Here is a 23,974-nt window from a genome sequence, read left to right as displayed (position 1 = left end):
CGGTTGTAAGGCTGTCTGCGGTTGCAAGGCCGATTGGACGCAGCTCTGGAGGACATTCATGCAGTTAGCATGTCAATTGCATGCTTCCACAAAACTTGAGACATCTGTGGCATTGTGTTGTGAGACAAAACTGCACATTTTATAGTGACCTTTTATTGTTCCCAGCAGAAGGTGCACCTGTGTAATGGTCATGCTGTTTAATCAGCTTCTTGATATTCCACACCTATCAGGTAAAGGTGTTATTTTGTCAAAAGGAGAAGTGCTCACTAACAAGTAAACAAATTGTGCATATGGAACATCTCTGGGATCTTTTATGTCAGCTCATGAAACATGGTACCATCACTTTACATGTTGCCGATAGTTGACTTATCCCGTCAATAAATCTATCAGATTTATGCAGCAACAGTGCTCATTTTTCTTTATTCTCTCGGATAGTCACCAGTTGAAGTATCCTGGGGTAATTAATATTTTTTGTACTTTACATGTTGCGTTTATATTTTTGTTTCGTGTAAATATATTATTTCTGTGCAATACATATATTAAGGCGCCTATCAATTTTGTGGGCGGAGCCTCGAAGATTGGGCCCTCACTTTCCGGAAGTATCCTCCTTTGCGCCTTATGGAAGTGACGTTAAGCTGTCAACATGTAAGATGGCGACTCTTCATAGGCAAAATGCTGCTGGGCGGAGAAAAGTCCAGGTAAATGTATCTATTTTGTCATGCAGAGTAAGGATTTTTCAAGTTCCATTCATGGCCGCGGAAATGTATATTTTGCCTGGTTATCCATGGATGTCTTCAAACACTCAACGTGTGGCGGGCAAGTGCAGCCGGTCAGTCCCAGGCGGTCAGTCCCAGGCTCTGGCACCGCGAGCAGAGAGCTAGTTTAGCTTACAGCTACTCACAAGATTTTGCGACCCGCTGCAAATTACTTATTTCGGTTTACCGAGATCGTGTTTCGAGTTTAATGGGTTGTCAAGATATTTGTATGTGAAAGTGAGATTATGAGGTGTTGTTGCGGCTAGAGATGGAAGAATTCCCCCCGCGCCCACCCTCACGTCACGAGATAGCTAACCGAAGGACGTGATTTTCTATTTTGGCTATCTAGTATGCAACCAGTTGGATGGTGCAATTATCTTTTGTCTGATTACAATTTGATAGGCTTGATCCTATTTTGCCCGACGTCATCAAATTGTAGTCGCAAGACTAATGATGGCATGCGTGTGTTGAGTGCTGCATTACAGTACTACAGATGGTCAACAAGTATCCTTGTCCCCTGTTGATGCAATATAATGTTTGTATGTAGATATCTGCAAATGTGTATTCTGCACCTGGAAATCCATTTGCATTGAATTTTCCAGATTTGCATTGCAGAGCCACTGCAATTTGCATATAGTGAAATAAAAACCATTTCACTGTCTGTCAGCAGGCTATGGTATCTCAGAATGTACATTTAGGCTGAGTTTAATGGGACGACTATTATTTACCCAACTCTCAAACTCTAGGCGGCATTCTGCCTTCTCCCTGCAGTTCTCAGCCATAGAGAGAAATAATAATGGTTGTCTTTTTATAGGCACTAACTCCACAATGGATCGTTGGACAAAGCCTATGGGAAAAATGAATGCCGTTTTGGATAAATTCCAAAAATAAGGTCTGTGATAAACACAGGCTTAGGAAATGTTATACATTTTGTTCTTTGAGATAAACTTAATTGGTTAATGTCACTTTCTCTGAATTTTGAAGAATTTGTGATAAGAAAATCATGAAGCAGATACAGGCTTCATAAAGGTAATGTTAACTGACTACTATTATCAAATACAACAAAACGTATAAGATTTCCTAAGCGTGTGTTAAACTCAGACCTTATTTTCTGCATTTATCCCAAAACCCAATTTTTCCCATAAGGATGGGTGAACGAACCAGAGGGAACTCATTTTGTGGTTTTAGGACTACAAGGACTGGTGAGCTCCATTAGCTTCGCCCAAGACTGCTTTGTGAACTAAAATCCCAGCGCTGTGTTTTAACGTTTAGACACGTCAATAATCATTGCTTGCGATACGGCTTTTGAAATATATGGACTTGAAACTACATATCCACTCCACTTCCAGAGTTACGCTTACACGCAGGTGCTTGGAACATGCTAGAAAGCTATTTATAAATTGGCCTGAATGCTGATGTGCTGACACCGTGCTATATCAGACCGTATACCACGGGTATGACACATTTATTTTTACTGCTCTAATTATAATAGCAATAAGGCACCTTGGGGGTTGCAGAATATGGTCAATATACCACGGCTAAGGGCTGTATCCAGGCACTCCACTTTGCGTTGTGCGTGAGAAAATCCCTTAGCTGTGGTATATTGACACCCTCTTGGGCCTTATTGCTTAATTAGCACAGGCGGTCACCTCGTCTTGTCTGTTTTCTGTAAACAAGCGCTGTAACACAGAGATATGGCTGTGTGGGAGCACTAAACCTATCAAGGTTAAACCCATCAACTATTTTTCTATTATTATTAATTCTCGCTGAATTCTCCAATACCTTACCGCAAGCGATGTGTGTTAATGTTCAGATTGAGTGTCGGGGTTCTTAACAAAACTCCCTCCTACAGAAGGGACCTTTGTCCAATGACTCTTATGTGTAATGGAACTGAGAGTGGTGATGAAGGGCTGGTATTTCCAGGACTCACCTGACACTCCCTGCTGTAGCATCATTCATTTCCACAGGTTCCATCATCCATTTCAACAGATATCCTTGACCGATATACATTACCAGTGTTTACAAGCCATATATGACACTAGAAAGGTTTCAGCAACAGTGCCAACACCAGTGCCTATATGTTATGATAGGTATACAGGACAATGTCAAGGATTCACCAGAAACAACACCAATCTATCTTCATTATATTGTAATATGGTTCAAAGTGCACTCATATCCAGTTCTCTCTGCAGGTGTCCTATGTGATTCGGGATGAGGTGGAGAAGTATAACCGCAATGGGGTGAATGCTCTGCAGCTCGACCCGGCCTTGAACCGCCTCTTCACGGCTGGCCGAGACTCCATTATTAGGATATGGAGCGTCAACCAGCACAAGGTAACCTGTCCGTCACCTAAACACTCCACCTGGCAGAATGCCATATTATCATCACGACCCCTCTCCCTCGAGGTCACACTGTGGTTTTGATGGCTCTATCGCTCATCTTTCCTTGATTCCTGACATCCTATCGTCTCCTTCTCAACTGTATTGGAGGAGACGGTCCAAGGTCCCTCCCCTTTTTTGAGAAGGAGGCGAAGAGAGGGGATGTTAAAGGTGTCGAGGAAAGATGAATTGAGAAAGAGCTAATGTTTTAGATGCATAGATGTACAGACCAATGCCTATGGTCAATGTTCAAATGAAAAGATCCAGACATATTTGTTGTGCTGTGATTGTAATTGATTGTCATAGAATACTTGCATAAACCCACTGATTTTGCAGCGTAAACTCTCTTTATTGCAGCAGGACCCGTACATTGCATCGATGGAACACCACACAGATTGGGTCAATGACATCGTCCTCTGTTGCAATGGGAAGACATGTGAGTCAGTGTAATGTATTAATCCAGAGCTGAAGGGGTTAAATTGAGCCCTACCCCTCAGAATGGAAAGTGCATATTTTTATTAAAGAATTATCACTGAAAAGCAACCAGACTTTAGGAAGTTTCCATCACGTGCAAATTGGCAAAACCCTGTTAATGGATATTTACTACTATATGTCCAGGGAAAATCTCACTTTTAAAAGTGAATATTCTGTTAACTCCTACCCAAATAATGTTGTTTACTCATCCTATACTCGTATTTGTGGCCAAAGCATTAAAAAATTAAATAATAAAAAAATGAAATAATAAAATACCTCACTTGTACCTCAAACAGACCATTTAAAAAATACTTTATATTTTGTCATAGAGGATGTCGTCATCCTCCTGAGCTGGCCAATCAGCGGTCTACTCACATTAATATTATTAATGACCAGTATACAGTATGCCCACACCATTCCAACACAGAAAGCTGCTTTTTAACAAACTTAATTACAATTTGTTTGGAAGGGAAACTATTTCACTCGTATTGTCATTAATTATAGGTCATATTTCATAGAAAACTGGAAAAACTGGACAGTTACTTAAGCCTGCAAGCCATTGATATAAATAGTTGTTGTTTTTTTGCCTTTGAAAATGTATGTTTTTAATAGCATATTGTCTGTTCCTAGTTATCCTGTGTCTGAAAAATAAAGACACATTTTTACTCTGTATTCCAGTGATATCTGCTTCCTCAGACACCACAGTGAAAGTCTGGAATGCGCATAAGGGATTCTGCATGTCCACATTGCGAACACATAAGGTATGTAATAACATACCTCCAAAATCATCACAAAGGCCAAACTTGAGGTACATACGCATAACGTTACTGCTACATTAGAGTTAGCATGTACATTTCAATGTATAGGCTGAAGCACAATCAAAACCAAAATCTTACTCAAAAGCACTGACTTGGCATCAGATTGATGTAACCCCCTATGGTTTTGTCTGTACAGGACTATGTTAAAGCCTTAGCCTATGCCAAGGACAAGGAACTGGTGGCCTCAGCAGGGCTGGACAGACAGATCTTTCTATGGGACGTCAACACACTAACGGCACTGACTGCCTCCAATAATACTGTCACCAGTGAGTATGCTCTCTCATCTGGGTCCTGTTCAGATATTGGGCACCGAACTGAAGAAAATGAACTGAAACAGGGAGGGACTACCTGGAAACGATAATTTTCTTTTCCTGTTGCATAAAGTGTTTTCCATTGCTTGCCCTAATGAACTTGACCCAGCTATATTATGTCACAGGCATATCCGAGACTGAGTATTGTAAATGTTCACTGCACTACTTGGCATGAAGACATGAGATAGATGTCTATCTGGAGAACCATCATTGAAGACAATGTTCTTGTTTCTGTAGTACACATCAATTTGAAGGATGGATATCTTAAATATGTAAAATACACTGTGTCTCAGTGGGACATTCCTGGTTACTGACGAGTAGACTGTTGAGACAGACCTGAGTGTTGTGGTAACTATGCTGTTGTTGTCGTCTCCCAGCCTCCTCACTGAGTGGGAACAAAGACTCCATCTACAGTCTGGCTATGAATCAGATGGGCACCGTCATTGTGTCAGGGTCCACTGAAAAGGTGGGTTCTTAAATCACATTTGTATTGATATAGTTGTAATGTGTCTAGTGGTGTGATGACATTGATATACTTCCAGCTAACTGAACCTGTTACTTCACCTCCATGTTCTAAAGTAAGATGTGTCTAAGAACAAAGAGTGTGCCACCAACAAAAACCTAAACCTGTGTTTTCATATACCTCATAGAGTGAATGTGTCCTGCTACAGGTGCTGAGAGTTTGGGATCCTCGAACCTGTGCCAAGCTGATGAAGTTGAAAGGTCACACAGACAACGTTAAATCATTACTGCTAAACAGGGATGGCACTCAGGTACGGATGGCTCTTAGAAATCTCATCTCATTCCTCACCCATAAAAATGTCAGCTGCGATGGCTCTCTTACGCTTCATAGGAGGGAGAGCACTTTTTCAGTCATTTCTGGATTCTGCTGGCAATAAGCTGCGAGGGAAGCCTCTTACCTAGACATTTTCAACTTGGATTTCGAACAACCCGGACATTTTTGTGAAAGTTTTGAAAATGTTGTAATTCCTAATGTCACATCTGCTTTTCCCCCCAGTGTCTCTCGGGCAGCTCAGACGGGACCATCCGTCTGTGGTCGCTGGGGCAGCAGCGGTGCATCGCTACCTACCGGGTGCACGATGAGGGCGTGTGGGCCCTGCAGGTCAATGAAGCCTTCACGCATGTCTACTCCGGCGGTCGCGACCGCAAGATCTACTGCACCGACCTGAGGAATCCAGACCTCCGCGTTCTCATCTGTGAGGAGAAAGCCCCAGTCCTCAAGGTGAAAGGGGTGGGGTTACTGTGATAAGCCTTGCCGACGGCATGATGGGAAACGTAGTTGAAAAGGTTGTAACCTGTAGATATTAGGCCTAGATGTTTGTTGGACTTGTGTTTTGTAACATTAACTCAAATGTTTTTTTAAGACTGTTGTATACAAGAAAGTACGCTAGTATAATAATTAGTAGAGTCAGGAATGCATTAATGAGAAATCTTAAAAGATAATCAGCAAGTACTACCAAGGTGAAGTCATCCTTAAGTGTTTCTGTCAACAACACATTTACCCATTAGTTTTCCTATCTGAATGACCTCTTGCCTCCCTGGTTCAGATGGAGCTGGACCGCTCGGCAGACCCCCCCACGGCCCTCTGGGTCTCCACCACCAAGTCCACCGTCAACAAATGGGTAAGCAGCATACCTGATGTTGAACAACAGGGTTTGTATATGAGTAATGGATATGTTCATATTAAATAGACATAGAATTACTGTAAAAAATATAACAGAAAAAAAGCAGGATTCAGTGAGGCCTGTGTGTCGCTGTATACTTTTAATGCAATGTTCACTCCCTGATTATGTTTCCCGTCATGACTCATTGCAGTCTCTGAAGGGCATTCATAATTTCCGAGCATCTGGCGATTACGACAACGACTGCACTGCTCCCCTGACGCCTCTCTGTACTCAACCCGAGCAGGTTGTTACAGGTAAAAACACAACACACACATACTTTTTATTTTTTTATGATCCATTAATCCATTAAAAATTATTGATAGATTCAAACTTCATAAATCTCCCAATAAACTGCATTGCAAATATTGCAATTACAAATGTTTTTTTAACCTTTATTTAACTAGGCAAGTCAGTTAAAAACAAATTCTTATTTACAATGACGACCTACCCTGGAGGATGCTGGACCAAATGTGCGCCGCCGTATGGGACTCCCAATCACGGCCGGATGTGATACCGCCTGGATTCGAACCAGGGACTGTAGTGACGTCTCTTGTACTCTTACCATAGACCGCTGCACCACTCAGGAGCCCACATATCTATTCTATTTTAAACACCGTCTGTATTTTGGGCTCCCGCCTGGTGCAGCGGTCTAAGGCAAGAGTACAAGAGACGTCACTACAGTCTCTGGTTCGAATCCAGGCTGTATCACATCCGCCGTGATTGGGAGGCCCATATGGCGGCGCACAATTTGTCCAGCATTGTCCGGGTTTGGCCAGAGTAGGCTGTCATTGTAAATAAGAATTTGTTCTTAACTGATTGCCTAGTTAAAGTTTTAAAAAAACATATGTTTCTGCTTAAATTAGTGTTTTGTTTATTGCTGTCCACTAGGGGGAGCCAGCATTATCCAGTGCCACATTCTGAACGACAAGAGACACATACTAACCAAAGACACCAACAACAACATTGCATACTGGGATGTTTTAAAGGTGTGTGTCTTTTGCTCTCTCTTTTATCGATCGTTTATCATCCATCTCTCCATTGTTTGTCATATTGTATGAATACCTCTTGTCCTCATCCAGGCGTGTAAAGGGGAAGACCTGGGAAAGATGGAGTTTGACGAAGAGATTAAAAAGAGGTTCAAAATGGTCTATGTGCCAAACTGGTTCTCAGTGGATCTTAAAACTGGGGTAAGCTGATCCTGCGGTGTTTTACATTGTAAGCTTTGGACCGTCGGTGGAACAGGGATTTGTTCTTATTTTAAACATATATTCTGCTGGGTAGATGTTGACCATCACGCTGGATGAGAGCGACTGCTTTGCTGCATGGGTGTCAGCCAAGGATGCAGGCTTCTCCAGTCCTGATGGGTCTGACCCCAAGTGTGAGTGATCATTTTTTTTACTGCCCTGTAAGATATGGTTGACTTTTTTTACCCAAACAGTGTTACCGTACATGCAGTATCATTCCTACAGAGTTCTGTTCTTTTCTAGTGAACCTGGGTGGACTGCTGCTGCAGGCCTTACTGGAGTATTGGCCCCGAACCCACATCAACCCCATGGATGAAGAGACAGAGATGAACCACAGTGAGCTGCTATACGCATATACACACACACACACATTTACTAACAGTATAATGCAGACAGCCATTGTGATATTTTCTGACGTTATTAAGTTGAATTAAATCTATCAGTGATATTCTATGTTCTGATGTGTGTGTGTGTGTGTGTTTGTTCAGTGAACGGGGAGCATGAGAGCAGGATACAGAAAGGTAACGGCTACTTCCATGTTCCCCCTCACACGCCAGTCATCTTTGGAGAGGCAGGGGGAAGGACCTTGTTCAGGTAAAATATACAATGCTATCTCTGTCTATCACAGTGTAGCATGAAATAGTACTAAAAGTGCAAACCCCATCCACCTGACCATCCCGGCAGGCTTATTCAAGGCTCTCGCTCTCTCTCTCTCTTTCTCCAGGTTGTTGTGTCGAGACTCCGGTGGTGAGACTGAGTCCATGTTGCTCAACGAGACCGTGCCACAGTGGGTCATCGACATCACTGTAGATGTGAGCTCTCGTCCTTTAATGATACGTTTAAATGTCTTTCTACAGTAATGTACTATAGCTAATTGTGTAGTGTTTATACACTATGATTCTCATGTATGATTTAACTTTTTATTCCCTGTCTTTTAGAAAAACATGCCCAAATTCAACAAAATACCCTTCTACCTCCAGCCTCATTCTTCTTCTGGTGCAAAAACCTTAAAGAAGTAAGTGAAACACTTTTATAACGATTGAACCAGTTTCTCTGTTCCTATTAGTGTTGCGTGTTCATCCTTCCCTGCAAACCACATTTTGCTAAAGAGATCATTCACTTGGAACTATATCTGACTGTTCACTGTTCCAAGCTTATATTCCAACGTTGTGGTCTTCCAATAGGGACCGCCTGTCGGCCAGTGACATGCTCCAGGTGAGGAAGGTGATGGAGCACGTGTACGAGAAGATCATCAACCTGGACAACGAGTCTCAGACGGGGGCCTCGGCGAACAACGACAAGCCCAGTGAGCAGAAGGAGGAGGAGGACGTGGCCGTGCTGGCCGAGGAGAAGATTGAGCTGCTCTGTCAGGACCAGGTACTGTGCAGATTATACGGTACAGTCCCCATCTTTTGCCTTTGTGTTACATCTTGTATTAATATATATGTTCCCAAAATCACTTTTTCGTTGTCTGTAGGTATTGGATCCCAACATGGACCTGCGGACCGTCAAGCATTTTATCTGGAAGAGCGGTGGAGACCTAACCCTTCACTACCGGCAGAAGTCCACGTGAGGTCGCCGGTGTCGGCGAAGAAGGCTCATCTTCTGCTAGCCTGCCCTCCTCTTCCTCCTCCTTTCTTCTTCCTTGGGCACCAAACTTGGACTGTTCAACTCATCCCACCAGATCCATGTGTTAGTAACACAAACCTGTGCTCAACGACTCCTTATGAGATCTTATAAGAGGTCACAACACCTTAATAACCCCTCAAAAAGGTCCGTAGCCTGAGCGTCACACAAAATCACCGTTCTACACCCAGCCACGTGGAGAGGCGTGAGAACACGCAAGGAGAATGGCAAGAAACAATTGTTGCTGTGTACACTGTACAGTGAATGGACTGAGGAATATTCCAGGGCATTTTAAGGTTGTCATTTAGGTGTATTTTTATTCAATGTCTTTGTCTCCTTTTGTTTATCCCCCCCCTTATTTGTAAGAAATGTTTTATTGCCATGCCCATCTTCAGAGAGCAAAGGTGCCCTTCCATCTTGAGAAAGTCGCTCTGCTTGGGGGTTCACTTTGTGACCTGATTGGTAGACTGCACATGTTTCTTTTCTTTCTTCTTTTCTTCTCTCCCCCTAAACATTCCAGGAACACGCTTGGTTTCCAACCACCTATCATTACCCTTCATCCCAATCCATGTTTAGGAAACGGTTCAATGAGGAAGATTTTCTGGATTGTCAGGCGACCAATCAAGGATTTGACAGAATGTAAAGACATGACTATAGTATGCATGTGTGATATCCTTCAGTTTCCTCAGTTTGGCAACTGACTGATGTATTGAAGGCGGCTGGGTGAAGTTTTTCTCTCACCAAATGGACACATACAAGGACACATCCCCCAAACTGAATCTCTTTAGCTAACAAACGCTGATATTAAATTACTGACCCTATCTTTCTTTTTGTAAATAGACTGTCATTATTTTGTAGGCAACTTGACACAAGTTTTTTTTCTTCTTTTTTCGAGAACCCTGTGTTATTTTCAAAAGGTTGCTTTCTCATGTTAATAAAAAGAGGAAAGAAAAACCACACGTGTCAAGAAGCAACGGATATGTACGACGAAAGGATCTCACCCACGGAATCAGGATGTTTATAGGCTACTGTACTGTATTTGAGAGGAAAGCTATATTTGTTGTCATTGGCATTACCCTTGACAGCCTGCAGCTAAATCTACTTGAAATACAATGACGAAGGTCTAGGGGGAGATATTCTGGAGGGAATCACAACTTTGTATTTTATTTATGCAAACAAAATGAAGACTGTGCTCTACAACTCTAAATGGATTACTCCAACAATGTGAATTGCACAGTGCTATAGCAAATGTATAAAAAATAAATCATTTATTTGGTTTTAGTTGAAAGATAAGCTTTGTCTGGTTGTTGAAAAAGCTCTACATGAAAAAAAGCTCCTACAGAATGATATGCTTCCATATCCACAACCCCTGTGCTCCCACGTGTTGATGTAATTAAATGTAGTATATTTTGGGTAAATAAGTGCTTAATAAATTAACCAACATGACAACGAGAATAAAATGCTTTTGAATTTCAGAGGACGATGAATTGCATTGATCAGAGACTTGCGGTCACAGATAATATTGCATAATTCCAGGACACAACAAGCTACCAATTGCAATGTTGATGTGATATTTGTGTGATTGATTTAGTGTTTCTTCTCGACCACCCTTTTCTATCGTGTATTTGACTGAGTTGGAATACAAATGCTGCTGGAAGCAGGCCTGCAGTTGTCATGGTCTGAGACCTGTCATCTGTGGGTCTGTACAGGGCCGGTTCCAGGCATAAGCAACATACGCTCAGCCGAGGTCTCAATTTACTATTGAGAGTAAGAATAGTAGAATACACCAGGTTCAATTTTGACATTTGGTTGTGTGTCAGCAGTTTTTCTCTTATGTCAGTCACTGACTCACTCAATTAGCCATGTCAGCATCAACAACAAAAAATCTGTAATACTGACCGAAAACTGACCAGGCACGCAGGGAATGTGCCGAGAGGTCATGACCTCCAGGTCACCCCATTGATTTTGTTATTCTCACTCTGATATCATATGTGACCGACTGCCTCGATTCGGTCTCCAGTAGGCAAGACATCTTCTTTGTCTACACCCATTCAGCATCGTTTACACCCTCTTAAACCTTAATCCCATCCATCTCTTTAAGGATTCACATGTGAGGCCATGTGGTAAACACGCTGACGTTATATCAATTAAAATCCAAGTTTATTTGTCACATGTACAGGATATAGAAGTTGTAAACGGTACAGTGATAGTACTTGCATAGTAGCAATATCAAAAACAGAAAGTGTCCAGATAAAAATATTTTAGAATTGTATATCTTTATTAGATGACGCTTACCCGACAGACTTTGATGGGTCATGTGAAGGAAATGCTCTAACCATCCGTCACGCACTCTAGCTACGTGGATGGGTCACTATTGTTTAGACATGTACACGTTCATGAAATACAATTGATGACTGTAATCACCCCCAGACACACCTGCTAATTTCATGGGTCATGTAATAATCCTGCCAAAGTAGAGTATTTTGTTTAGATATGTAGCTAGCTAACGTAAACTCGTACATTGCCTTGGTCCGTACAATTGCACTTATTTTAGCGCCCCAAAAACGTAATACTTCCAGATCAACTGTAATGTCAATACCATTGTAAAGCACAATTTCTCCCCTTTCCAACAGAATCAATTACATGACCTAAACGCTGCCAGTTTTAGCATAATTCAAGCAGGCAATGAGCCACGTGGTAGTGAGATGGAGAGATGTGGGAAAATTGCTTTTTTTCACTCGATCTGTCCAATTTATCACCTTATCGCCTCTAAAATGTAAATAAAACACTATAAAGAGTTTATATAATGTGTCATTACATACCTATTTGAAGGTTTGTGTTGAATTTGAATCGGGTTTTAGGGCGGTGCTAAAGTGATCTAAGAAGTAAACAGCGGCTTTGAGAATGATGATCGCCATGCAATGATGACGCAAAAAATGCCTAGGTATTCCCCCCTTACCCCCGTCTCTGTCCATTTCTTGTTTCTAAAGGAAGAGAGAAGTGCTACACCTGGTGGAGAGAGATTGTAAGACATAAATAGTTGCTTTATATGCGTGCTGTACTTTACGACATGACATGTCACAATGTAACGGAGGGTCTGTTTTTTCAACTTTTCTCCAATACTATAGAGCCGTTACCATATCAATCATTCGTTTTCTTTGTAGCCTCGTTTGAATGTTGCGGTTGCGCACATTTGTACGGAATGGGGTGAGTTAGCTGGCTACACAATGAACCGGCATAACCCTAACTCATGCTACTACCAATACAAACATTGTCACAGCTGTAGTATGAATCGGCAAGTAGCTAAAGCTAACAAACTAGGCTCAACGTTAACTAACTAACGTTAGGCTATAACTAAAAATGCAAATGGTTTTCTGATTAGAATAATATTACTACACAGATCATACATGTAACATTAGCTAGCGAGCCAGCAAGCTAACGGTATGCAATAACTTGCAATAAAAATGACTTTCTGACAAAATTTGAAAAGTGTAGCTAGACTCTTACCCGTAAACATGGATGAACGCTTCACGGGAGACTGGAACCATTTAACTCTGCTTTGTTTGTCGCTACATCTTGTTTGTCTCCGGTTCACACTGACCGTGGCGTGTGCAGTAGCCCATTCCTTTTTCCTACTGATCTATTGACAGAGCCTGCTAAATTTATGGCAACAATGTCATTGAGAAAAGTAGCAAAACATTTGTAGTTCTCAAAGCCTAATGTTATATCTTTCAAAAATGGCACAGTAGAAAGGACTGTCAACATACTGAACAGCTCACGTTATAGACAGAAGTGTGCTACATGGCAGACCAATCCAAACTCATCTCCCGGCATGTCCAGCCCATACATTATCTCAGCCAATCATGACTAGTGGGAAAGTTCCTGCCTTTTTCCATGGCCAAACCAACTAGGCTCGTAAGTAAACAATTGTATTCGTATTTATCGATGGAATACAAGTTTGTTATTAAGGCACATGATAAAAAAATACATGTTTACGTTCAAATGCTGCTCCTGTGAAGTAGTGACGTGCGACATACACTACCGTTCAAAAGTTTGGGGTCACTTAGAAATATCCTTGTTTTTGAAAGAAAAACACATATTTTTTGTCCATTAAAATAACATCAAATTGATCAGAAATACAGTGTAGACATTGTTAATGTTGTAAATAACTATTGTAGCTGGAAATGGCTGATTTTTTTGTGGAATATCTACATAGGAGTACAGAGGCCCATTATCAGCAACCATCACTCCTGTGTTGCAATGGCATGTTGTGTTAGCTAATCCAAGTTTATCATTTTAAAAGGCTAATTGATTATTAGAAAAACCTTTTGCAATTATGTTAGCAAAGCTGAAAACTGTTGTTCGGATTAAAGAAGCAATACAATTGGCCTTCTTTAGACAAGTTGAGTACCTGGAGCATCAGCATGTGAGGGTTTGATTACAGGCTGAAAATGGTCAGAGACAAAGCACTTTCTTCTGAAACTTGTCGGTCTGTTCTTGTTCTAATAAATGAAGGCCATTCCATGCGAGAAATTGCTAAGAAACTGAAGGTGCAAAACCAGAACCAGAATAGAAAGAGGCGTGGGAGGCCCCGGTGCACAACTGAGCAAAAGGCCTCTCTGTCTGACCACTCTACCATAAAGGCCTGATTGGTGGAGTGCTGCAGAGATGGTTGTCCTTCTGGAAGGTTATCCCATCTCCTCAGAGGAACTCATGGTCACCACCCTGACTAATGCCCTTCTCCCCCAATTGCTCAGTTTGGCCGGCGTCCAGCTCTAGGTAGAGTCTTGGTGTTTCCAAACTTCTTCCATTCAAGAATGATGGAGACCATTGTGTTTTTGGTGACCTTCAATGTTGCAAACATTTTTTTGGTACCCGTGCTCAGATTTGTACAATGACACAATCTTGTCTCAGAGCTCTACGGACAATTCCTTCAACCTCGTGGCTTGGTTTTTGCTCTGACGTGCACTGTCAACTTTCCAAATCATGTCCAATCAATTCAATTTACCACATGTTGACTCCAATAAAGTTGTAGAAACATCTCAAGGATGATCAATGGAAACAGGATGAACCTGAGCTCAATTTCGAATCTCATAGCAAAGGTAAATAAGGTATATATTTTTTACTTTTACATTTTCTAAAAAATCTAAAAAACCTGTTTTTGCGTTGTCGTTATAGAGTATTGTGTATATATTGATGAGGATTTTTATTTATTTAATACATTTTAGAATAAGGCAGTAATGTAACAAAATGTGGAAAATTCAATGGGTCTGAATACTTTTTGAATGCACTGTAGTTCTTGTGAGTGTATATGTCAAATGTCATATTATGGCTATGTACAGTATTTCTCTCTCTCTCTCCAGATTAATCTGTCCAGGAAACTGCTATAATCCCATAAAATCTGACCCCCAGAAGATACTGCAGGAATCCCCCAGCACACGACATGGAGATACAATACAGTCCCCTCTGTCCCTCCCCGATCCACCGCCTCTGTCTGAAAGGAAAGACACATATAATGGTGATGAGGGGGGATAGGAGCCCTCTCGTTTCCAGCCAGCAGCCACCTAAACCTTTGATTGTTAAAATCTCGCGATAGAGAGGACACGTTCCCTTTTTTTGCCACGTTTTTGCTGTTATCAAATAGCCTGACAATTTACCCAAAATTATTCCGCTGCACTATAGTTCGCTACGTAGAAGAAAATGTACGTCCGTGGGCGTGGCGTAGCGTTTGTCTGGAGCAAGGAGTCGTGAAGCCAGGCAATGTATCAAAACCTTCAAGGCGGATTCTCTAGGCGCTCCCAACGATAGTGGTCCACGCTGTAGAACTACAGCAAAAAAATCATCTGCCCACCTCGTTCCCTGTCGAATATGAGGTCACTCATTAGTACATTTTAGCTTGTCAGTATCCATGAGGACGTTACTTGTGTTGTGATAGTCAGCAGTAGGAGCTTCCACCAATAAGGAGGTATCAGAATTGTATTTAGAGAACAAGAAGGCGTACAGGCTAAGTATTTGAGCATTTCTAACCCTTGTAAGCATCCGTGCATTTACGATGGCTCCGAGGAAGAATTCCAGAAACCAATCCAAAAAAGGTCGGTACCCTTCCCTAATCCCTATGCTAACTAGCTAACAGCATATCTAGTAAACTATATTATAGTCTAATATGCAAGTATAGCTAGTTAAACAACCTGGTCTCAGTATTTTAGTTTGCCACCAGTTCTCAATATTTATTTGCCAGTTATGCAACTGCACGAGCAGGAGGCAAAGACTTTGATAATGTTCTTGCCTTCGATGTTTGGTTTAGGCTTTTTGTTTCTCTATTCTCAAATTGTGATGAATAATGTTGACGTGTATGGCAATACGGGGGAATTTCTCTCATAGTTGTAAAATGATTCCCTTCAGTGGACACCATGTAATTTATCCAGACCATCCCCGGACACGCAGATCTGGTAAAAAGCCTGTGTAACTCTGCGCTGGGTTTTGTGTGATTAAAGCAGCCGGGATCATTAAAGCGTTACCTAACATGTTTAACACATGAGTAATAGTCTACTCCTCATAAAATATCGTTGGAGAGTGTCATTGTAAGCACTGAGTCTAAACAAGTGGAAAGTGCCCTGTGTTTTGAGTGGTTGATAGCAGTTACAGTTGCACGGACTTGCTTGGCTTATCAGAAGTATCATAAAAGTAAGCATGTATTGTGATTGTAATATCTGACAGAAAGACACAAGTCTACTAATGCTTGTCCCTGTTTGTCTTGCTGTGAACGCAGTGGGTTGTTTGTGCTGGTATTGCAAAAGAGACTCTGAGTCTACACTAGGGTGATAGCGGTTGGTGCCAGTGGTTGTAGCCAGGGCAACATCAACCACCTCTTGACATATTTTGAAGGCTTGTGTGCATGCTTGACAGTTCCTCATTTTCTTGGTTGCTTGTAGCCCAAACCAAAGAAACCTTTGGCCGCCTTTTATGTACCTACTAACATGATGCACTCAACTATTATAGAGGATATTATGCTAAACACAAACTAAGATTAGCGGATAGCCTTACAAGTCAGGTGTTGTCATAATGTGCTGTAATATATAGTGGTGGGGAGTCGGAGTCGACTCCAAAAATCAAAATGGTCATATTTTTGTTAGTGGAGATTTTCAGACGGCTCTATGCATTGCTAATCAATCACCCAGTTCATTAGTGTGCATGCACACACTGGCATTGCAGCTGTAGCTAATGTTAGATAGAGTCGATTCCAATGATACTGATAGCAGGAGTCGGAGTTGACTCCGAAAATACTACAGTTGTCCACCACCATTTAAAATGTAATGATGACTGTGATGGCTTCTGTATCGTGGTAACTAGCATATTGCGTGCCCGATTGTTGGAAGCATACGAGAGAGTGCCATGTACAGTACAGCGTCCTCCTTTAAGGTATGGTATCAAAAATGTTAGACTAGGTTAAATTGTTGGAAGTTTGTAATGCATTTTTCCACCCATCTAGTGAGACATTTGTAGTATCTCCGTTAGCTGATGCCAAGGGTCCAAACAGGATTAAAACAATGACATTACAACAAAAGGTAACAGCCTACATCATAAAACAATACATGATACAATACATTATTACTCTATTATTACAGTAGTGTAGTGTAAAGTTAAAGGGGTGTGTCTGCCTGTTCATGAGCTGCTTGTTCACACATTTAAGCAACTTTTTATTTTACAGCAAACTCTAAATACTGTAGTGCAGTGGTTCCCAAACGTTTTATAGTCCAGCTGCGTACCCCCTCTAGCACCAGGGTCAGCGCACTCTCAAATGTTGTTTTTTTGCTATCATTGTAAGCCTGCCACACACACACTATCTATACATTTATTAAACAAAAGAATGAGTGAGTTTTTGTCACAACCCGGTTCGTGGGAAGTGATAAAGAGCTTTTATAGGACCAGGGCACAAATAATAATATAATAATAATCAATCATTTTGCTCTTTATTTAACCATTTTACATATAAAACCTTATGTGTTCATCAGAAATGGTGAATAACTCACCACAGGTTAATGAGAAGGGTGTGCTTGAAAGGATACACATAACTCTGCAATGTTGGGTTGTATTGGAGAGAGTCTCAGTCTTAAATCATTTTCCACATGCAGTCTGTGCCTGTATTTAGTTTTCATGCTAGTGAGGGCCGAGAATCCACTCTCATATAGGTACGTGGTTGCAAAGGGCATCAGTGTCTTAACAGCACGATTTGCTAAGGCAGGATAATCTGAGCGCAGCCCTATCCAGAAATCTGTCTGTGGCTTCTGATTAAATGACATTTTCACAGAACCGCTTGTTGCATTTTCGATGAGGCTCTCTTGTTCAGACATCTGTAAGTGGACTGGAAGGGATAATGAATCCAGTTGTTTGTGTCGTCCATTTCGGACAAGTACCTGCGTAATTGTGCACCCAACTCACTCAGGTGCTTCGCTATATCACATTTGACATGGTCCGTAAGCTTGTGAGTTCATTTGCACACAAAAAAACATACAATGATGAAAAGACCTGTGTGTTGTCCTTGTTAATGCAGACAGAGAAGAAATCCAACTTCTTAATCATAGCCTGCATTTTGTCCCGCATTTTGTCCCTAGATTCAGATCATTCAGGCAAGAAAAAACATCACCCAAATAGGCAAGTCGTGTGAGAAACTTGTCATCATGCAAGCGGTCAGACAAGTGAAAATGATGGTCAGTAAAGAGAACTTTAAGCTCGTCTCTCAATTAAAAAAAAAAACGTGTCAGTACTTTTCCCCTTGATAACCAGCACACTTCTGTTTGTTGCACAAGCGTTACATGGTCGCTGTCCATATCATTGCATAGTGCAGAAAATACATGAGAGTTCAGGGGCCTTGCTTTAACAAAGTTAACCATTTTCACTGTAGTGAAAACATCTTTCAAGCTGTCAGGCATTCCCTTGGCACCAAGAGCCTCTCGGTGGATGCTGCAGGAGCAACTCCTTGCATGCGCGTTATCACTCCGCTCTGTCTCCCTGTCATTGCTTTTGCGCCATCAGTACAGATACCAACATGAGCAGCAGCTACGTTTGGCCACATACGGACCGTTGGTGGAATTCCCGCGAGAGCGTAACTGTCAATGTGATTGTATGTTAATTATTTGACTAGGCTACCTGTATTTGACATTGTTATTTCACTGAACACTAGATGGTTTAATTTTAATTTTGGCAGTGAAACGAAACTACTCAGGCAAGAGGGGGGGAACTCACCCAAATGTATAGCCTTGTTGGAAAATGTGAATCAAATTTTTCTTTGGCGTACCCCCGACGGCATTGGTACGCATACCCCAGTTTGGGAATACCTGCTGAAGTGTAATGACGTGCTCAAATTCAAGAGAAGTTTAAGTTCAACCTCTGCAGCAGATTCTCTCTAAATATATTTAAGCATGCAGACATTTCAAGAGGCAACTCTCATGTTGTTACGTTGTCTGTGTTTGGACAATTGCCAATTTTGCTCCACTGTCTTTGTGCGCACTTCGTTCTGCACAGACCCCCTCCGTCCTATTTGGCTATGGCAGAGTAGTGACACACACACACACTCGGCATGCCCTCCCCATATTTGTTTGACAGCTCTAAAAATAGTTCCTCGGACCAGTTTGGCCTTATCAAGTTCCAGCTGACTTCTACAACTGATACAGGCAGGGGGGATTTGTCAGAAACTAGGAAAAATCGAGGAGTTCTCTCATCGTGGATCCCACTTCATCTGACCTGATGGAGGAAACTGTGTTGGAGGAACCTATCTGTGAAGAAGCCATATTGGCTGAAGAAATCCCAGGTAGGGTCAAGGGAATTTGTAAATGATAGGCTAGTGGTTCTGCTTAACTGCTTCATTCAGAAATGTGGAATGGTAACCGACAGTGTGAGGATTGAGTTGTCATTTTGGGTAACGGAGTAGTGTGTGATAGTGTCGGCAGTAACGTAGGGCTTTTACAAATGGTAGTAGACAGAGCAACCTTGGCCAGCAACCTATTCTAAATGGGTAGCTATTTAAAAGCTCAAACTACTTGTAAAAGTCCTAAAGGTTAAAAGGACGAAAGAATATAGAACATGGTGACTTGTCAAGGCATGGGTACTGTTGCAAACGTAGGCTAGGTAGTTGTTTGTGACTTAGGCTAGTGTATGTTTGTATATTGCTTATAACTATAGAGTGTTACCTCGCATACAGCAATGCTTTAGAACCTTTACAGTTACAGTATGGTAGCTGTATGTTTGTTCCAAACCTGTATCTCTGGAGCCTTCAGTAGTTGAATAACCACCTGTTCACACTCTCTCGATCTTCTTCGCTCCAGCTCTCCCTACCCCCCTGCCGGTTATGTTGTCACCATCACTCTCTCTATTCCTGGTTTTATCTTATCAATTTAGAGAATGAATACTGCCCATATTTATATTGTGGAAACAAATCACTGTTTCCATGTCCCAACATTTAAATGAATATTTGAGTCATTTAGCAGACTCTTATCCAGAGTGACTTACAGGAGCTAGTAGGAATAAGTGCCTTGCTCAAGGGCACATTGTGATTGTAAGCCTAGCTGGTCCTTGTGAGCCATTGCAACGCCTCTCGTTGATTTCACCTTATCCTACAGAGCTTGTGCTTGTGTACGTACAGTCTGTCTTCCATATGAGCAATTCTTTTGAAAGCTGTCTAAAGCTAATTTTAGATATGGTTAACCTAATTGATTTATTCAGTTTGAGATGGGCCTGTTTTGGTGTGTGAATATCACACTCCCAGAAATGGCAATACGAAGTAGTGCATCATACGATTTAATACTTGGCCTCCGATACGATACAGGAAAGATATGTTTTAATTTGAAACGATTCGGTGCTATTCAGTTTGATTAGAGAACGAATTGATTCGGTTTGACGCGATATGATGCACTAACTAACATTTGTTGCATAAACACACATTTTCCATTCAAAATGAATCTGCTACTGATGGAGCTCATGAGCTGGGCCTCTCTGAGATAGATCTGTCTGAGCTGAATCTGTCTGAGCTGTTGTGTGTGTCTATACTATGTAGGTACCTGATCTGAGCCATAAAGGAGACTAGGCATCAACCACTCCACTACCACTATCAGAGGGGGTATCAATATTGATCGCTTTCAGATTAGCTATGACAGGCATGAAATATATAGCACCATTTTTGTTTTCACCTCATCTCAAAATGGAATTGTTTTGACCGTTGGGAATTTTTTAGTGAGCTTATTTTCTCCTCCCGCTTTGTCTGTGAATGTGAGCCTCACAAAAGTGATTCCTCGTTATGAAATTATCAACTTTATCCTGTATATTTAAAAAATAACATATACACTCATTGTTTAAAGCAAAACTACCAAAACTATTGCTGATGGTGAACCTGAACAATCCAAATCAAATCTGTTGTGAGCCCTGATCAGCAGGTATAGCCAGATGAGTTGTCCCCGGTAGCTTACTTTTATTACAATAAAACCCCATTTTCAACAGCGAATAGATAACAATAACCTGGCAAATTTACATAGGTTGTCACTTAACTAATAAAGCCTAATATTGTGCAAACCATTTTAGAATTTTAATGCTAAAGGTGCCAGGCAGATGTGCAAAGAACAGGAACAAGCTGCCTACCTAGTGTTGGTCAGTGCGCGAAGATGGGCACAGTGTGCAGTTTGACTAGGCTACCTTAGGGTTGTTTGGCATGGTCCCGTGTGGGTCAATTGGTAGAACATGGCACTTGCAATGCCAGGGTTGTGGGTTCAATTCCCACGGGGGACTAGTAGAAATGAAAATGCAGTGGTGTAAAAATACTTTCAAGTTCTACTTTTTTTTGGTATCTGTACTTTACTGTTTAAAATGTACTTCAACTTTTACTTCCCTACATTCCTAAAGAAAATGGTGTACATGGTCCATATGTTTTCCGTGACACCCAAAAATACTTGTTACATTTTGACAGGAAAATGGTCCAATTCTCACACTTATCAAGAGAACATCTCTGGTTATCCCTACTGCCTCTGATCTGGTGGACTCACTAAACACAAATACTTTGTTTGTAAATTATGTCTGAGTGTTGGTGTTCACCTGGCTATCCGTAAATAAATTGTGCCGTCTGGTTTGCTTAATATTAGGAAATTAAATTATTTATACTTTAACTTTTGATTTTAAGTACATTTTAGCAATTCCATTTACTTTTGATACTTAAGTAGTATTTTACTGGGTGACTTTCACTTGAGTCATTTTCTATTAAGGTATCTTTACTTCTACTCAAGTATGACAATTGAGTACTGTGAAATTGTATGCACTCACTACTGCAAGTCGCTCTAGATAAGAGCGTCTGTGAAATGCCTAAAATGTCAAATGTAATGCAAAATGACTTGTAGATCAATGACTGTCCACACAGTTACATGCTTGGCTCCACACTGAAGGAGAGGATACATAAGTTGTCACATAAGATGAGGTAATTTCGGAAGGTAGAAAGAAAGTAATATGAGCAAAATATAACTTTCTGACCGATGCGTGCTACATTTGGATCGGTTTAGGGTCTGTGGAACGATGCAGTCACATCTTACATCTCTGTTTCATATACTTTTTCATTGAAGAACCCAAGAGAGAAATCTATAACCTTTCGAGGATCCAGCATGACCTTTAGGCAATCAACCAGTTATTTTATAGTGGAGAGTATGACATTTCTTTCTTTACACATCCAGAACAAGAGCCTATGATGTCGAGTTATACCATCAGACATCAACTCTCTGCGAGCCTATGGAGGTTCCTCGTGTGAATAGCCTATGTCACTAGGAAGTATGCCAACTTGAGACTACCCCTCTACTATTAGAGTTGGAATACCCCTCCTAGGTCTCACTTTAAACATGTCTAGGTAATGGGGGGGTCCAGACCAGGGAGAACCAGATCTGTCTTGGTGTTTCATACACCTTGTTTCTCATATAGATATAGGTTAGTTAACCAATATCACGTTTCATACGGGAACATCTTGCATTTCAAAGGCACAACAACAACTTTTGGGCATACCTGTCATATTAAAGCTTGTCTTGCCTGGTGCTATTATGGGCAACCTTGAGTTGAGCCTGTCGGACTCCTTTATGTCTTCTGCCTGCCTGTGTCATTCAGTCATTTGATCCAGACAGGGTTATTTTCTAACCGGACTTCAGCATCCCCCTCACTCGTCCTCTACTCAGATGTGCTCGCACTCGAACTCACAGCTTCTGTGGAAGGCCACTGGGCTAAGAATGGCTCCCGCTTCTTTCCGTCCTGTCAATCACAAGGACTGAAAGTCCAGTCAAAATTATATTTACATTTTAGACATTTAGCAGATGCCCTTATCCAGAGTGACTTACACTAGTGCGTTCACCTTAAGATGTCTAGGCGAGAAAACAACATAACACAGTCGTAGCAAGTACATCTTCCAAAATAACTGCGATCTGTCCAGTACCCCCCTACTGTCCAGTACCCCCAGTCAGAATAATTTACATATGCTCATTGTGTTCTTTCTTTTCCAGAGGTGAAGCCCGCAGCAATGGTGAATAAGAATGGTGTGAAAGCGGAGGCTGCTACTGCTAGTGGGGGTGGGGGTGTTGCTAGTGGGGGTGGGGGTGTTGCTAGTGGGGGTGGAGGTGCTGCTAGTGGTTTTAGCGGCACTAAGATCTTCACCTGGTTCATGGTTCTGGCTCTGTTGGGGGTGTGGAGCTCCGTGGCCGTGGTGTGGTTAGATCTGGTGGACTACGACAACGTCATTGGTGAGTCAGCTGACCTCCCCTCATTCCTATGATAAATAGTAATGCTTTATTTAACAGCCCGGTTTAAGCTGATACCTGGTATTTACATGTTACTAAGAATACACTATGCTGTAACAATACTTACCTCATAGAATTACACACAATTGGTAACTAACTACCTGGTACCAAACGGGAGTGACGCTTATGTCAATGAATCCCAAAGAAACCACAGTGTAATTCCAATGCTATTATTATTTTATTAGGTTACTGTTTTAACAAATAACTACAGTATCGACAGGCTGTAACCTTTATCTGATACAACTATTTTCTTGCTTTATCTCTCAAGATAAGAATGCACAACGTTACTAAATGTTTATATTGATATATATTGTGTAGAGCAGGTAATGGCTTTCTACCATGTAGAATATAGGGCATTGGGTGTTAGTATGCTACAGTACATGTTAAGCCTAAATTGAGTATAGCCCCCTACTCCGGTATTTCCCAACTCCAGTCCACCAGTACCCCCAACAGCACGTTTCTGTTGTAGTTCTGGACAAACTCACCTGATTCAACTTGTCAACGAATCATCAAGCCCTGGGTGAGTTGAATCAGGTGAGTTTGTCTGGGGTTACAACAGATACGTGTGCAGTTGGGGGGACTGGAGTTGGTAAACACTGGTCTAGATGATGTTCTGTCCTCATAGCTTACTCTAGACACGTAGGAACAGCACTTCATGCCTTCTCTGACTCATACAGGAACGGAAATGTTGCATGTGGTCATGACAGGAACACATATCAGACAGGAAGCCATAACATACTGTTTTAACTTTTCAATAAGATAATTAAGGGGAAAGATTAATTAGTACTGATATTAGTCATAAAAAAGTATAATTTAATAACCAATTTAATGTGTAGCGTGAAGTTGGCACAATACTGACACTGTTTAATTAACCT

General features: G+C 41.4%; 2 protein-coding genes and 1 non-coding gene across 18 annotated transcripts in view; all 3 read left to right on the top strand.

Annotated features, from left to right (window-relative positions):
- The first annotated feature begins 605 nt into the window (after window positions 1–605).
- LOC118370760 (WD repeat-containing protein 48) lies at window positions 606–10,766 on the top strand. 4 transcript variants are annotated; one of them, XM_035755896.1, is made up of 19 exons: window positions 606–698; window positions 2,948–3,088; window positions 3,491–3,569; window positions 4,286–4,368; window positions 4,562–4,691; window positions 5,114–5,202; window positions 5,408–5,509; window positions 5,755–5,979; window positions 6,305–6,379; window positions 6,573–6,675; window positions 7,310–7,407; window positions 7,501–7,608; window positions 7,703–7,799; window positions 7,909–8,001; window positions 8,154–8,259; window positions 8,390–8,477; window positions 8,604–8,680; window positions 8,850–9,042; window positions 9,143–10,766. In XM_035755896.1, the coding sequence occupies exons 1-19, from the start codon at window positions 651–653 to the stop codon at window positions 9,236–9,238; spliced, it is 2,031 nt and encodes a 676-aa protein (XP_035611789.1). In that variant the 5' UTR covers window positions 606–650; the 3' UTR covers window positions 9,239–10,766. The 4 variants fall into 4 exon arrangements, with proteins under 4 accessions (XP_035611789.1, XP_035611800.1, XP_035611781.1 ...); XM_035755907.2 differs by having other exon boundaries at window positions 641–698; window positions 3,494–3,569; XM_035755888.2 differs by having other exon boundaries at window positions 689–829; window positions 3,494–3,569.
- Window positions 10,767–14,911: 4,145 nt separating this feature from the next.
- The window catches only part of unm_hu7910 (un-named hu7910), a 39,664-nt gene continuing 30,601 nt past the window's right edge, over window positions 14,912–23,974 (top strand). For 3 of the 13 annotated variants that reach the window (XM_052503822.1, XM_052503821.1, XM_052503796.1), the window contains exons 1-2: window positions 14,937–15,383; window positions 22,806–23,042. In XM_052503822.1, coding sequence (XP_052359782.1) covers window positions 15,344–15,383; window positions 22,806–23,042 — 277 coding nt within the window. In that variant the 5' untranslated portion in view covers window positions 14,937–15,343. Of the gene's footprint in view, window positions 15,384–22,805; window positions 23,043–23,974 lie in introns of all 13 variants that reach the window. The other 10 variants (XM_035755754.2, XM_035755747.2, XM_052503776.1 and 7 more) reach the window with 8 other exon arrangements.
- trnaa-ugc (transfer RNA alanine (anticodon UGC)) lies at window positions 20,993–21,066 on the top strand. Its single transcript has one exon. It is a non-coding gene; the product is annotated as a tRNA-Ala (tRNA).

Source organism: Oncorhynchus keta, chromosome 4 (assembly GCF_023373465.1).
Source record: "Oncorhynchus keta strain PuntledgeMale-10-30-2019 chromosome 4, Oket_V2, whole genome shotgun sequence".
Classification (NCBI taxonomy): Eukaryota; Metazoa; Chordata; class Actinopteri; order Salmoniformes; family Salmonidae; genus Oncorhynchus; species Oncorhynchus keta.
Note: the sequence above shows the minus strand (reverse complement) of the source record. Positions and strands in the feature narration are given on the sequence as shown.

Coding starts and splice junctions, on each gene's coding strand:
- LOC118370760 (XM_035755881.2), top strand. CDS start 719: ATGCAGAGTAAGGATTTTTCAAGTTCCATTCATGGCCGCGGAAATGTA. Junction 3,570..4,285: donor CTGTTGCAATGGGAAGACAT/GTGAGTCAGTGT, acceptor TCTGTATTCCAG/TGATATCTGCTTCCTCAGAC. Junction 6,676..7,309: donor ACCCGAGCAGGTTGTTACAG/GTAAAAACACAA, acceptor GCTGTCCACTAG/GGGGAGCCAGCATTATCCAG.